At 38.6% G+C, this 13,318-nt stretch overlaps 1 protein-coding gene across 13 annotated transcripts in view; it reads right to left on the bottom strand.

Annotated features, from left to right (window-relative positions):
• The window catches only part of Bmpr1b (bone morphogenetic protein receptor type 1B), a 382,398-nt gene that overhangs the window by 4,622 nt on the left and 364,458 nt on the right, over positions 1-13,318 (bottom strand). For all 13 annotated transcript variants that reach the window (XM_045143623.1, XM_045143629.1, XM_045143628.1 and 10 more), the window contains 2 exons: positions 5,035-5,210; positions 605-735 (listed from right to left, as the gene is read on the bottom strand). In XM_045143623.1, coding sequence (XP_044999558.1) covers positions 605-735; positions 5,035-5,210 — 307 coding nt within the window. The remainder of the gene's footprint in view (positions 1-604; positions 736-5,034; positions 5,211-13,318) is intronic.

Genomic DNA, 13,318 nt, shown 5'->3' on the forward strand with positions numbered 1-13,318 from the left:
GTGAGAAGGGGAAGGAAAGAGATGAGCCAGAAAAGGCCAGGTCTGCTCCACTTTTCAGCCTGCCTGGCCACAGCTTGCTCTGCATATTTGGGCTCATTTTCACACTCTTAGAGTGAAGTAGACCAAGATCTGCTCTGATCATGTGAGATGGACAGCAGTCAGAAAGATCAGTGGGTTCCACTGTATCTCTGTGTCATAAAGAAACATCAGCTCCTCAGGTGCCTACTTTTTTCCCTCATCAAATGCAAGAAACATGGTTCTGGATGTGTTGCGAGGAATAGTCATGGTACTTTCAAACACAGAAAGAAATTATAGTCTCTATACCAATGCCAAGACTCTAAACAAATGCACAAAAGGTTTCTGTTATTAGCCTCAGAATTGAATGCTCAATCAATATACTCTAGACATGGCAAAATAAATTCTGAATTAAATGAGCACATTTGACACACTGTACATAAGTCCACACAAACTATTGCAACGAGACAACATTGCCAAAACTGCCAAAACAAAGAAGAAATTCAGTAACACATATATGGGATTTTGGCCAAGGAGGAAAAGTCCATTTAGAAGTTGTGTGTAGCCATGTAGCAATCTTAAGCCTTACCTCATCACTACTCCACCGATTGGGGAATGAAGGGCGTAGCTTCTTGATGCACACAACTTCTCTCATGTCTTCATAAGAAGGGTCACTGGGTACGAGGTCATGATAGGGAAGCTGGTGTTCTTCTACTATACCTAAAATATGTTTCCATCATGGTTATTATTGTATATGAAGGGGAGAAATTCTAATACAAAACTTTTCTTAACAGAAATCATTATCAATATTAAACACAAGCTCAGACTGAACAAAAATGTGTAAATCTTGAAAATAAACCATTTGAGCAAATGGAGTTTTAGCTAATTTAGAAAAAAAAACTTAGAAACTCAAATGAAAAAATACTATCATTGGTCTTCAAGCTTGTATTCCCTAATTTCCAAAGGCCAAGTTAAACAACAATATCTAATTTATTTCAAATTTTACAAAGGCCAATCGTTAATAAAATATTCATATTAGATCTCAATACAAATGTGGAAGACACCTCTTAAATTAGTAGCCCAATTGTTATTGCTTATATTAACATAGTACAAGATCAGGAACATAGTAAGTTTAAAAGTATATTCTGTTGAGTACAATGTCAAATTCACTTTTTGTGCTTAATTATAATAATTTTCCCATTAAATATTTGCAAAAATTATATATCCTTAAATACTATGGTTTACTTGATGTCTGAAGATTCTATTTTTCATTTTCTTCTTTAATTAGTTGTACAAATTATTTCATTTCATCCTTTCTAACAGTAAATTCTACTTTTTTGGCCCTGCTCATTAAGAAAGTGGGTCACCCATATCTCTTATTAACTTTATCTGATAAGCTCTTCAAAGATGAATTCTAAGCAACCCCTGTCCTCAAGTAATAAAGAGTGTTTCTCTGAGCAGTCTACATAGACTCTATCCTGAAATTTTACATTTCATAGAAATATTATTCACCTGAAATAAAACAACAGATTATATGCCACAGCATTAAGTTCAATGCTATTCATTAATGTTTAGCTGGCTGTGGTGACATATGCCTATAATCTCAGGAAGAAATCTGAGGCAGGAAGATCACAGGTTAGTGCTCAAAGCTAGTCTGGGTGGCACTGAGAATTCCAGGTTAACCTGGACTACATAGAGATTTTTAAACCACTCTGGGCTACATAGTGAGATCATGCTTCAAAAAACAGAACAAAAAATTTCAGTGGAATTTCTTCATGCAAGATCTGTGTTATTCCTTTTCTTTTAAACTCAAACTTAATTTTCCCAGACAAGTGTAACTCATCACTTGCAGACTACAGAGTATTCTTTCTCTTCTCTTCCACCAGGTTTCACTGTGTTCTTGGAGCACTCAGGAGACCACACTTCATTTTAGTTATCCCTTCCTTTCCAATGCATGATTCACTGATCATGGAAACAGCTTGTTGGGGAGAACTGTGTTTCCCTCATTTCACATTTTCCTCACTATCTAACATTGGCAATCATATAGATGGACAGATGGACATTAAGGTAGGTATATAAACTATAACACACACAAAAAGATCTACTAGTGTAAAATTAATATTTAATTTAATTCTGGCTTTGAACAAGTTACTCCTTTTTTTCCTCAATCAACCAAGTTATCAGAATTTTCCATGTAAGTTGTCATTTTAAAACCTCAGATACTCTTAGACTCTGTAAAAGTTTGAAAGGCCTGGATCTGGAGTGTTTCCATTAACCACAGGTGACAGGACTAGAAAGCAAGCCCAGTAAACATCTTCATAAAGGAAAGCATTACAGACTAGAAAGCTGGACCTTGCCTTTCTGGAAGGGGGGGGAAAAAAAAAAAAAAACATTGACTGAGAGCCTAACAACATTGAACATAGAGATCTTTTTTATTTTATTTATTAATATATTTTTTTTAAATTTTCAAGGTAGAGTCTTGCTCTCTAGCTCAGCAAGACTTGGAATTCACTATTTACTCTCAGGGTGGCCTCAAACTCATGGTGATCCACCTACCTCCACCTCCCAAGTGCTGGGATTAAAGGCTTGTGCCACCACAGCCAGCTTAAATCTGCATAAACACTACAGGTGGTAACATTTCTACCAAGAAAAGTTGGGTCAAATGGTTAAGTAACTGAGCCAAGGCTATAAAAATGGAGTGGGACAGAGCAGGGCCTCTATCCTCTGAATAACAAGTCAACTTCAGGCAGGGATACCTCCCTAATCTTCATGTGAAGTGACTTCAGTAGAGATAGTGAGGCACTTTTGTGTACAAGCTCGCTTGTTTCTAAACTGAAGTTCATTTCTTCTATGTCTGGCCCATAAGCTCTCAAATGTAGGTTCCTGTTTCTAGATTCAGCTGCTGTAAACTCTCAGGAAAACAAAAGCAGTCCTGTACTCTCCTCTACATCTCTACATGTAGCTTCTACAAGCCTAATTTAATAGGGAGCCAAGTGTCTGGGAACAGGTTCTTCAAACAGCAGGAAATCAAGGCATATGAAATTAGTTGATTTGTATTTTGGTTTTTTCTCTTCTTTGTATTTGAGAGATTGTTTTTTCAATAACTTTTGAAAGAGAATTTACTGCATGAACTTTCCCTTAGGCAAAACTCTTCTCTCACTTCAAAGTGAACATGATCCTATGATTGTAAAAGGCTCAGAATTCCCAAGGTGACTAGAATGTGCTGTATCACTGAACATAATCTTTCTACCTTCATGAATACAAATATTTGTAGATTCTTTCCTCTTTATATTGAAATATGAATGTAAATATGCTATGCCTTCACAAAACAAAATAGAAATTAAATATATATATTGCTAACAGTATGTGTCAAGCAGTTAAATTCCCTTTACTTTTGCTAAAATCTTAACAATGTTCTATGACAGATACAATAATTTGCCTCATTCTTAATAAAACACTGAAATACAGATAAGTTTAGTAACTTGTCCAAGGTACTACAAATAACTAACATTATAACACTGGGTATAAGACCCACTCCTACTAGTAGTTAATGGAGACACTATATTTTCACAGTTCAAGTCAAGCTCATGTTTTCTCAAAGTGCTATAAATTGGCCATTCATAGGAATACCTTCAGCATCAGGTTTTTTTAAAAAAAAATATTTCACTTTTATTTATGTATTTGAGAGAGAGAACGAGGCAGTGGAAGAGAGAGAGTGAGAAAATGAATGGGGGTTCCAGGGCCTCCAGCCACTGCAAAAAAAGTTCCAGATGCATGCGCCACCTACTACATCTGGCTTACGTGGGTCCTGAGGAATCGAACTGAGGTCCTTTGACTTTGTAGGTAAGTGCCTTAACCACTTAGCCATCCCTCCAGCCCAGAATCAGGCATTTTTAATAGCACAACTGTGTGTAGAATAACCTATGTATTCTTTGGGGGGGGTATTTTGAGGTAGGGTCTCACTCTAGCCCAGGCTGACCTGGAATACACTATGTAGTCTCAGGGTGGCCACAAACTTATGGTGATCCTACCTCTGCCTCCCAAGTGCTGGGATTAAAGGCATGTGCCACCACGCCTGGCTTTTATTCTTGATACACAAGAGCCTTGAACAGATGGTCACTGTAATCACAATAGTACAAGCAAAGATACCTTCAGGTATTTAAAGATGTCTTCTAGACTACTATACTCTGTCTTATTGCAAAAATCTTATACTTGTGGAGAAACTCTCATGAGTAGTAACAATATTCTGATGCTTGAATTTCCCCTTGACAAAACTGATGTTTCCAAGTCAGTATATAAGGAAGTTTCACAGAAAGTAAAGAAGTAGGTGAGTCTAGGAATGTCACCCACATTACTGTTTCTAGGATCACCCCTTCAAAGTAGAGAGAATAAGGCCCAGAGATAAGGAGTGGAGCTCAGCAGGTAAGGTGAGAAACTAGAAGGGGAAGGAAGGAAACTGACTTCATGATGCAACCACAGGAGAAAGTCTATGAGCAATAAGACAATACAGAGAGTAGTAGAGGATGATGTCTGACAAGCTTGGGTTGTCAGAGTCTGGAGCTGACAAAGTCTAGAAGAGTGTGCTCACTAATAAGTGAGGAGGCATTCAGTCAAAATGGTTCTGATATGTCAAGTATTTCCTGGAGGATGGTGACCACATCCATAGAGATAAAGAGGAAAATGAAGGAAACCTAATATCATAGAAAAGGTGCTAGTTTAATTCCTGAGTATAAAGGAAATATTTTATAAATGTCTCCTATTAATACCTTTCATGATCACTATTTTCTTTTTAAAATGTATTTCATTTGAGAGAGAAAGAGAGAGAAAGAGGGAGAGGGAGAGAGAATGGGTATGCCAGAGCCTCTAGCCACTTCAAACAAACTCCAAAGGCATGTGCCATCATATTCATCTGGCTTATATGTGTTCTGGGCACTCAAACCTGGGTCCTTAGGTTTCATAGGCAAGTGCTTTAACCACTAAGCCGTGTCTCCAGCCCAGCCACAAGTGACATTTTCTTACCTCCTGAAACACATCTCCTGGCAATTTCCCAGAGGATGAGTCCAAAGCTGTACATGTCGGCCATGATGTAAGATTGGAAGTGATTTCTGTTCAAGCTCTCATCTAACACTTCTGGAGGCATGTAGCGTTTGGTGCCAACTCGGGTGTTGGGTGGGATGTCAACCTCATTCGTGTCACTAAGAAACAAGTAAAGCAAACCACTGTCAACACTGAAGAGAACCTGCAAATGACAGAGGTGACTCTTTGAGCCAGAAAGATGGAAAGGACAAGCTTTGGGGAAATAAAACATTTCCTCAAGAAATATTTCCTGCTAAAAGGTATATAGAATGAAATGTTCACAGGTTAAGCATCCACTGCAAATGGAGCTGTAATATATAAAGTTATATTATTACTAGATCAAATTTAAACTCTGAACTATGCCTAAATATCTAAAAATACATCTTCCCCTTACATTTTAATGGCTTTGCTTTTGTAATGAGCAGGTGCACATATCAACTTGTCCTGAGATAGTATTGTATTTTTCAGTAATTTGTGGTGCTAGTGTTCAAACTAGGGCCTCACACATGCTAGGCAAACACGAACCCACTCAGCTGTACCAGAGGAATATTACATAAGCCAGGTACTGTGAGGCTTCTCAATCTATAAGCAAGAAGGGAGGAGGACGAAGACTGATGACTTCCAAATGTTTTCTTTGATAAGGAAGGAAAGGTATAAGAAAATCTGAGTGACTGCCATTTTATGAACCAAATGATGTTTTGTTTTTAAAGAAGAAAGGAATCATGAGAAATAATGTGTTTAGCTTTGTGAATATTTCAGAGTATATTTCATTTATTAGTGCTTGTCACTTTCTGAGAGGACAGGAATGGAGACCAGAGGACCAAAATGTGGCCTATGGCAGCCATTGCCTCAGTGCAGTGAGCTGAACCAGAGTTCTGAGTCTATGCTTTGAAACTGCTCAACTATTAGGATGGTGATTAAAGGGAACACATATGATCTCTGCCAGGAAAGACTCAGGCCCATGTTAACAACTTCATAAATACCACCCCTTATCCAGAAGTAAAGACACCAAGTGGAAGAGACACAATCCCAGGCAGGACGAGGGAAGAAACTATAAAACAGAAAAGGTAGAGAAACTCCTCATTACACCAAAACTTGTAGAAAAACTTAGGATAGCCTTCCTATTCCATTTAGTGCCAAGAAAGTATAATTTTTTTTCTTTGTATCATTGTTTGTTGCCTCTCAAATACTCATAGGCTGACTTTGCTCAATATGGAAAGCAGACACACATGTCAAATTCCTCACTGACCATATTTTTCATAGACAACCAATACCAAACTTAAAAATTTTAGTGGCTTATAAAAAGAAAAAAATATCTGGCTTGGATTTTGCTTCATTCTCTAATGAAACATAAGATATGCAGCACCATTTGGTGAAATTTCAGGTGAGGCATATGTCCATTTTTGTCCCCACATGGTTTCTATTCACTTAAACTTCACTGCTAACATCCCTCTTTGTCTTACAATTGTTTGTATTCCCAAAGACTAGCTATAAACGTTCATTTTAGAATCTTTTAAAATTTACATCCAGCCCAAGTCCTTCACATAAATCTATTTAAACAGGCATGCCATCAGATGCCTTATGGTTTTCTGATGCAAAAAAAGAACTTGTTTTCCAAAAATAAAAGTTAAAGTACAAAGTTGTTTTGTAAAAAAAAAAAGAATAAAATTAATTAATTAATTAATTAATTAAAACAGATAAATAGCCCCTAGCATCTGCATAAAGTCTTAGTGTCCTGGGAACTTTACTAGACTAGGGAAAGATGTTAAGACAGTATTTGCCATGTGATAAGATTATATAATAGAAAAATGCTGGGTTTTTGTAACATGTATTTATCTAGCAACTTTTGAGGAGGAATGTAGTGGAGAATTGGCTTAAAGATAAACTAAAACCAAGAAGAATATAAAAACAAGAGGATGTAGAAGAAGCCGGCAAAATGCTATCTTCTGGATAGTTAGCCATTAAAGTCATGAATATACAGAAGCTGAAGTTGCCAGCCTAAGACTGAGTCTGTCAACACTTCACCATCAGTGGAAGGATACACGAGACCTCCCAAAGTAGACAATGGCAGCCAATGGGCTGCTGGGTAGGTGGGAGAATCAGGATCATCAGCGGTGTAGCCACCAGTAAACTGCTCACTCCACATTGATTAAACATGATCATGCAAGGAACCCTAATTTAACCCAATGGTTTAAAATCACGGTGAGAGTAAGATGGAGTTAATAGGGAAGAAGATAGGTATTGAGGGGATAAGAGATGGTAGTTGGGGAAAATAAGACCAAAATATACTACATACATGTGCGAAAAGGAAAAAAGGAAATATATTTTAAATGCCACACTGAAATGCACTACCTCCAGTTCTAATTTCCTACTTCCTACTCCACCTGTCAATACCTCTCAAGTGAGCACACAACAATTATTTCATTAGTGTCTTGTTTGTGTGCATTATTTCTAACCATGAGGGGAATATTTTAGTGGATTACTGTAAGGGATCCTAGGTTCTAATCAGGGAAAAATTATATGGGTTGTACATGGAAAGAGGATACATATCATGGGGAAAAACACACAAGAATTGTTTTAAGCTAGGACCTGCAAGAACACATCAGACAAGTCTGGTATCATTCTGACCACAGTGGCTGGAGATTTTAGCAGTTCAAGTCCATTCTTGCTCTTAGCTACTTTAGTGTTCGTTTGGATCTGGGAGGACAGGATGTCATCAGGGGATGTAAGATATAGAGACATCTGTTCAAGGACTGTGAGGTAACTTCTACTCGATGGCCACTAATGCTTGTTAACTAATGCTAGATCAGATGCATGCCATCTCTAAACTTTTTTTTCAAGGACAAAGATAGAGGTTCAAAAGGGATTTATAAATTGGATGAAATTAGCAAAAAGATGGATTTCTGTGAAGGAGAAATGAAAATATTGTTTAAAACATGGGGATACATTAGAGGTCAGGGAACCATGGTCATTTTACCTTTCCCAGGAAGATGGGTGGGAGACAGATGCCAAAGGATCATGACTTAAGAGGAGGCTCAGAATTTCATGAATAGATTACCTTTGTTATAAATCTATAGTTAATATTCCCACTAGACTGAACAAGGTTCTGTACTGTTTATGTGAGTGCCACAGAGATAAAGACTTAAATAGAATTTGAAAATAAAATAAATACATAAATAACTCAATTTGAAGAAAATACAAGATGTCAGGAAATTCTTCCTCAGGAAGAAATAATGTTTAAGATTCATACGTTTTCTGGCTTTGAACTTCAGAACTTTATTATACAACATAGAGGGCCACAGAGGTACAATATGGAGGTTAAAGTCTAATTTTATTTGAAGCTCAAACTGAAGGGCTTGCCTTATTTGATATTACAGAGGCATGGAAACCAGGAATGCATATTTGACCAGTCACTAGATGGTAGTGTTATGATTATATACAAACATCAATATTGTAAAGTCAGATTCATGGTGAGGACCAAAGACTCTCCCATGTGCATGATAGTCCAAGGAGCTCTTCCAAACCAGGAAAAACGTAAGTATAATAAGTATACATTCTCAAGAAAACTGCTTCAACCACAGGGTTGGGGGCAAAGGAGAAGGCTGACATTGTGTGTATAAGAAACAGGATCAGAGAGGGTGATGGCAGGGAACAAAAGCGGCAGAGCAAGCCTGATGTCTCTGAAGGTGTCAGGATGAGCCATACCAAGGAGAGGATGTTGGGCGCCACACATCCTGCTGGAGACACATTTTACCACGGACTTCGTTTACATCACCACCACATGGGGTAAAAGAGAGAGGAATGTGTTGACATTATCTCTTCATTCTCTCTTAGCAGTGCACTTCCTTATTGTCTGCACACCAGGGTGGATGGGGCCCAGCATGTCCCTTATAGGACACAATTGCCTGGCGAGATACATGTGCACTGAAGGTGTAGGTGGGATGATGAGAAGGAAGTCAGCTGCAGAAAGGCTGGAAATAGAGCCACTCATCAGGAAAATGAGAGGGGAGCACCCATAGAACTCGGAACAATGTGTGCTCCAGGCATTCACTGACCCATGGGCCTTATAAGGTCAGGTAAAATAGTTTTGAATATGGTAGCAGAGAATACGAGGAATTTAAAATGTTACATTTCTATTAGCCTTGATATGGAATATTTCTCATGTTAATCAAGCTTCAGGAATTCTAGGGGGAAAATGTTAGTAATGCAAAATTCCACTGATGGGCCAAAATAGTTCTCATTTCCCATGGCATCAAACACTGGACATATGTTTCCTGAAGGAGGTGATCCAAGACCACCAGACAATGAGAAGTGATCTGGAATGGAGTCCTAAAACCCCACAGTGGGGCTCCACCCCCTACCTATCACCTCCTGGGGTGGAACTTCTTGCTGGAAGTTGCTCATACCCGAGATACAGAAGAAAGGGAAGAACAGGCAGAGTGAATAAAAAGCTAGCAGACAGAGAAAGGCAGTAAAATCAAATTCTGAACACTTAAATAATCTACAAGCTTTTGAAAAACTAAGAAAAGTGCTTTAAAAGAGCACAGGGAAGAAGTAAGAAGATGAGACAAACAAAGGAGGCCATGGTTGGCTCATGATGTCTGCTCTTGACTGTAAACTGCATACACAGTGGAATATTAATCACCCCTTAGACCAGATATACTCTAAAGGGTGAAATATTCTCAGGAGCCTACAGAGGGGTAAGCCCACCCTTTGTCTCTTATAGCATCCTTCAGTGGCTGTGGAACCAATTTCCTCATGTGGAGTTGGCACATCAAGATGCTCACCAGAGAGGGGTACTTTCAATAGTACTTTGCATTGGGGCTCAGTGCTGCTAGGAGGCCCAATCTGTGTAGCCAACCTTAGAGTAACTTAGAACTTCACAACTAAAAACTCCTTAAAAATGGTAGTGGTATCCACAGTAACCTTGACTAGGAATGCTGATGCTCTCATTAATGAGCTTAAGTATGTGACTTTAGTTAGCTATTTACCTGTCATATTTTTAATTTTTTTGTTTATGTTAATTTTTATTTATTTGAGAGTGACAGACAGAGAGAGAAAGAGGCAGATAGAGAGTGAGAGAATGGGCATGCCAAGGCCTCCAGCCACTGCAAATGAACTCCAAACATGTGTGCCCCTTTGTATATCTGGCTAACGTGGGAGCCTTGAACTGGGGTCCTCGGGTTTCACAGGCAAGTGCTTAATTGCTAAGCCATCTCTCCAGCCCTGTCGTATTTTTTTTTAACAACATAGTAAGTATACAAACCAAAAGAATTACAGAGAAATAATCATTAAAAACAAAATCAGGTAATTCTGGTAGCTTATGTCAGGGCAACTCCTCTCTCATATCTGAGAGAATTTGAAAACCATAGACTTTCACTGTACTTTTCCTGGTTACAATTTAACACCTAAGATGCCCTAAGCTAGGACTTATTTTCCTCCTAGGAATATACTTTATTCTGATACCATAGTACCAGAGGAGAGGCTTCATCCTCCAGTGTGGATCATGAAAAGCAGTAAGTTCCTCCAAGCACTTTATGAGCTAATGCTTCTCCTCCCCAGGAACAGCAGGGTGGTGTTGACATAGGGCAGGGCATCACCTGAATTAAATCTCAGTTGAGCAGTAAATGCATCAGCAAGAAGAAACCAATATGGGGCAAAATATTATATGAACAGGAAGTCTCTAAAGAATCAGTGGGCTCTCTCTGTGACTCTCAACTTCCCAAGAACCTCCCCAAAATGACCTAAAAACACTTACTGCCATGGAAATGGAACATTGAAAATTAAATTCTCACAGGAAGTTCATTTACGAAAATTGAGCAGCAATTTAGCTATGACTCCACTTGCAATAAAATGCCCTAGATATCTGCACATGCATATACAAAGCAGGAAATTATCAGGAAGTGTGAAAGCCAAAGAGTTGCATAAAGAAGGCTTAAGAGCCTGGGACAGACAAACTACGGCACACAGGAAATTAAAATAAAAAATATGTGAAACTGGGGTAGAGAGATGGCTTCATGGTTAAGCACTTGCCTGGGAAGCCTAAGGACCCTGATTTGAGGCTCGATTCCCCAGGACCCACATAAGCCAAAGTGGCGCATGTGTCTGGTGTTGGTTTGCAGTGGCTGGAGATCTTGGCACACCCCTATTCATCCTCTCTCTCTCTCTCTCTCTCTGCCTCTCTGTCTGATGCTCTCAAATCAATAAATAAAAATAAACAAAAAAGCGAAATTATCAAATATAACCTTTTTCTAGAAGAAAAACTGAGGTCTAGTATGTATAGCCAATACCTGAGCTAATATGCTAATCTCTCTCCTCCCTTGATGAACTGGCCAAAATACAGCCCTTTTATTGTCCCTTCTACTACCTAGAGTCAGAATCCAATGAAATCTGAGAGGTTACGAAATTAATTCCCCTTACTTTAACCAGAACTAAATTTTAGAAACATAATAGGTAATTATTTTCTTTTTCTTAAGTCTCTAAAAAATGTGGGGTCTCAATTACTTTCTTATTCCTACATTTATTAACTTGAAGTAGTAGAGATGTTGTAATATATAACTTCCTATATCATGTTAAAAAGGGTATACTGTTTGATATGGCATTGATCCTGCCTTCAAGATGCCCAGTGACTAGTGACAATCTTAGGTAGACATGAGCCCAAAGCTCACTACAGGATACAGAAGAGAATGACATTATTCTTGGATGTGGGTGGATAAGGTGCCTTACTGGCATCTCTGAGAAGGGATACAGGTACCCGGAGAATCAAGTTGGCTCCAAGCTAAGGAATCTGGAATTAAAATCAAGGTAGTAATAAGTGGGGAGTATGTAAGGGAAAAAAGGTATTTTAATGGTACAAAAGAAAACAAACAAATTAGAGAGCTTATTCAATCTGAAACTGAAAAGGTGGGCTTATTCTAGAATACATAGGTTGTTTGGAGCTATGATCAATTGCTTCTTTTCTTTCTCCTATAATCATATATAGTCATTCATTTATCTAGTATATAAAAAAATTAAGGGCTGGAGAGATGGCTTAATAGTTAAGGTGCTTGCCTATGAAACCTAAGGACTCAGGTTCAATTTCCCAATACTCACATAAGCCAGATGCACAAGGTGGCATATATGTCTGGAGTTGGTTTGCAGTGGCTGGAGTCTCTGAAGAACGCCTTCTCTTCTCCTCTTCTCTCCTCTCTTCCTCTCCTCTCCTCTCCTCTCCTCTCCTCTCCTTTCCTCCTTCCTCTCTCTCTCTCCCCCTCTCTCTCTCTCTCTCTCTCTCTCTCTCTCTCTGTGTGTGTGTGTGTGTGTGTATGTGTGTGTATCTGCCTCTTTCAAATACGTAAACTTAGGCAACACTTCGATAATAGCAAATGCAATGGGATAGAATTTTGAAAACTACATGTCATATACATATCTTCAAGGGACTGACTTCATTGGGAGAAAGAGATAAGTAATCAATGAATCAATGATCATTGTAAAACAGTGTGGAAAATAGCATAATATGTATAAGATCACACTGGAATATATAACACTAATTAAAATATGATTAAGAATAAGAAAAGAAGATGTCTTTGAGGTAGCAACTGTAGCTATCATTAATGGCTTTACACAAAGAAGGAGATATGAGTATTCAATAATCACAAAAATGCACTCAAACAACTTGAGGATTTGAGAAGTATAAAGTACACAGCATGGCTGCAGAAAATGGTAAGCACTAGAGTGAGAAGAGAGTTAGGAAAGAGAGCATTCATTGCATCAAGGGAGCCTAACTACATGTTCACACAATACTACAATCTGGACCCAAACAGCAATGGTACCATAAAATTCTACTTCCTAAAAGGCAGACCAAATGGCTGAACCTTCACTAGACCCTTACAGGAAACACCTGAACCATAAGACACTGGAGAGGGTAGGATCAAGACTTACCTAAATCTTCTACATCTTCCCTCCCTCCCTCTCCCCTCTCTCTCTCTCCTCTCTAACTCTTGTATAGTAGTTATGTTTTTCCTCAATTTCTTAGTGGGCACTGACTTGTAACCCCCATTACCAGCTTGGGGTTACCATCCATAATGAGCTTTTGATCAGGGAAACCTACAAGGTTTCCCAAAACAATGACAGACTTCTGCCAGAGTACTTGATGACCCACCAAAGGCCAGTAGTAAGACCCTATTGCTGAAGAATCCATATGCAGCTGACACGTAAAATGGAATGGCATGGCTGGAAGCCAGGAGAG

This window comes from Jaculus jaculus, chromosome 2, assembly GCF_020740685.1.
Source record: "Jaculus jaculus isolate mJacJac1 chromosome 2, mJacJac1.mat.Y.cur, whole genome shotgun sequence".
Taxonomy (NCBI): domain Eukaryota; kingdom Metazoa; phylum Chordata; class Mammalia; order Rodentia; family Dipodidae; genus Jaculus; species Jaculus jaculus.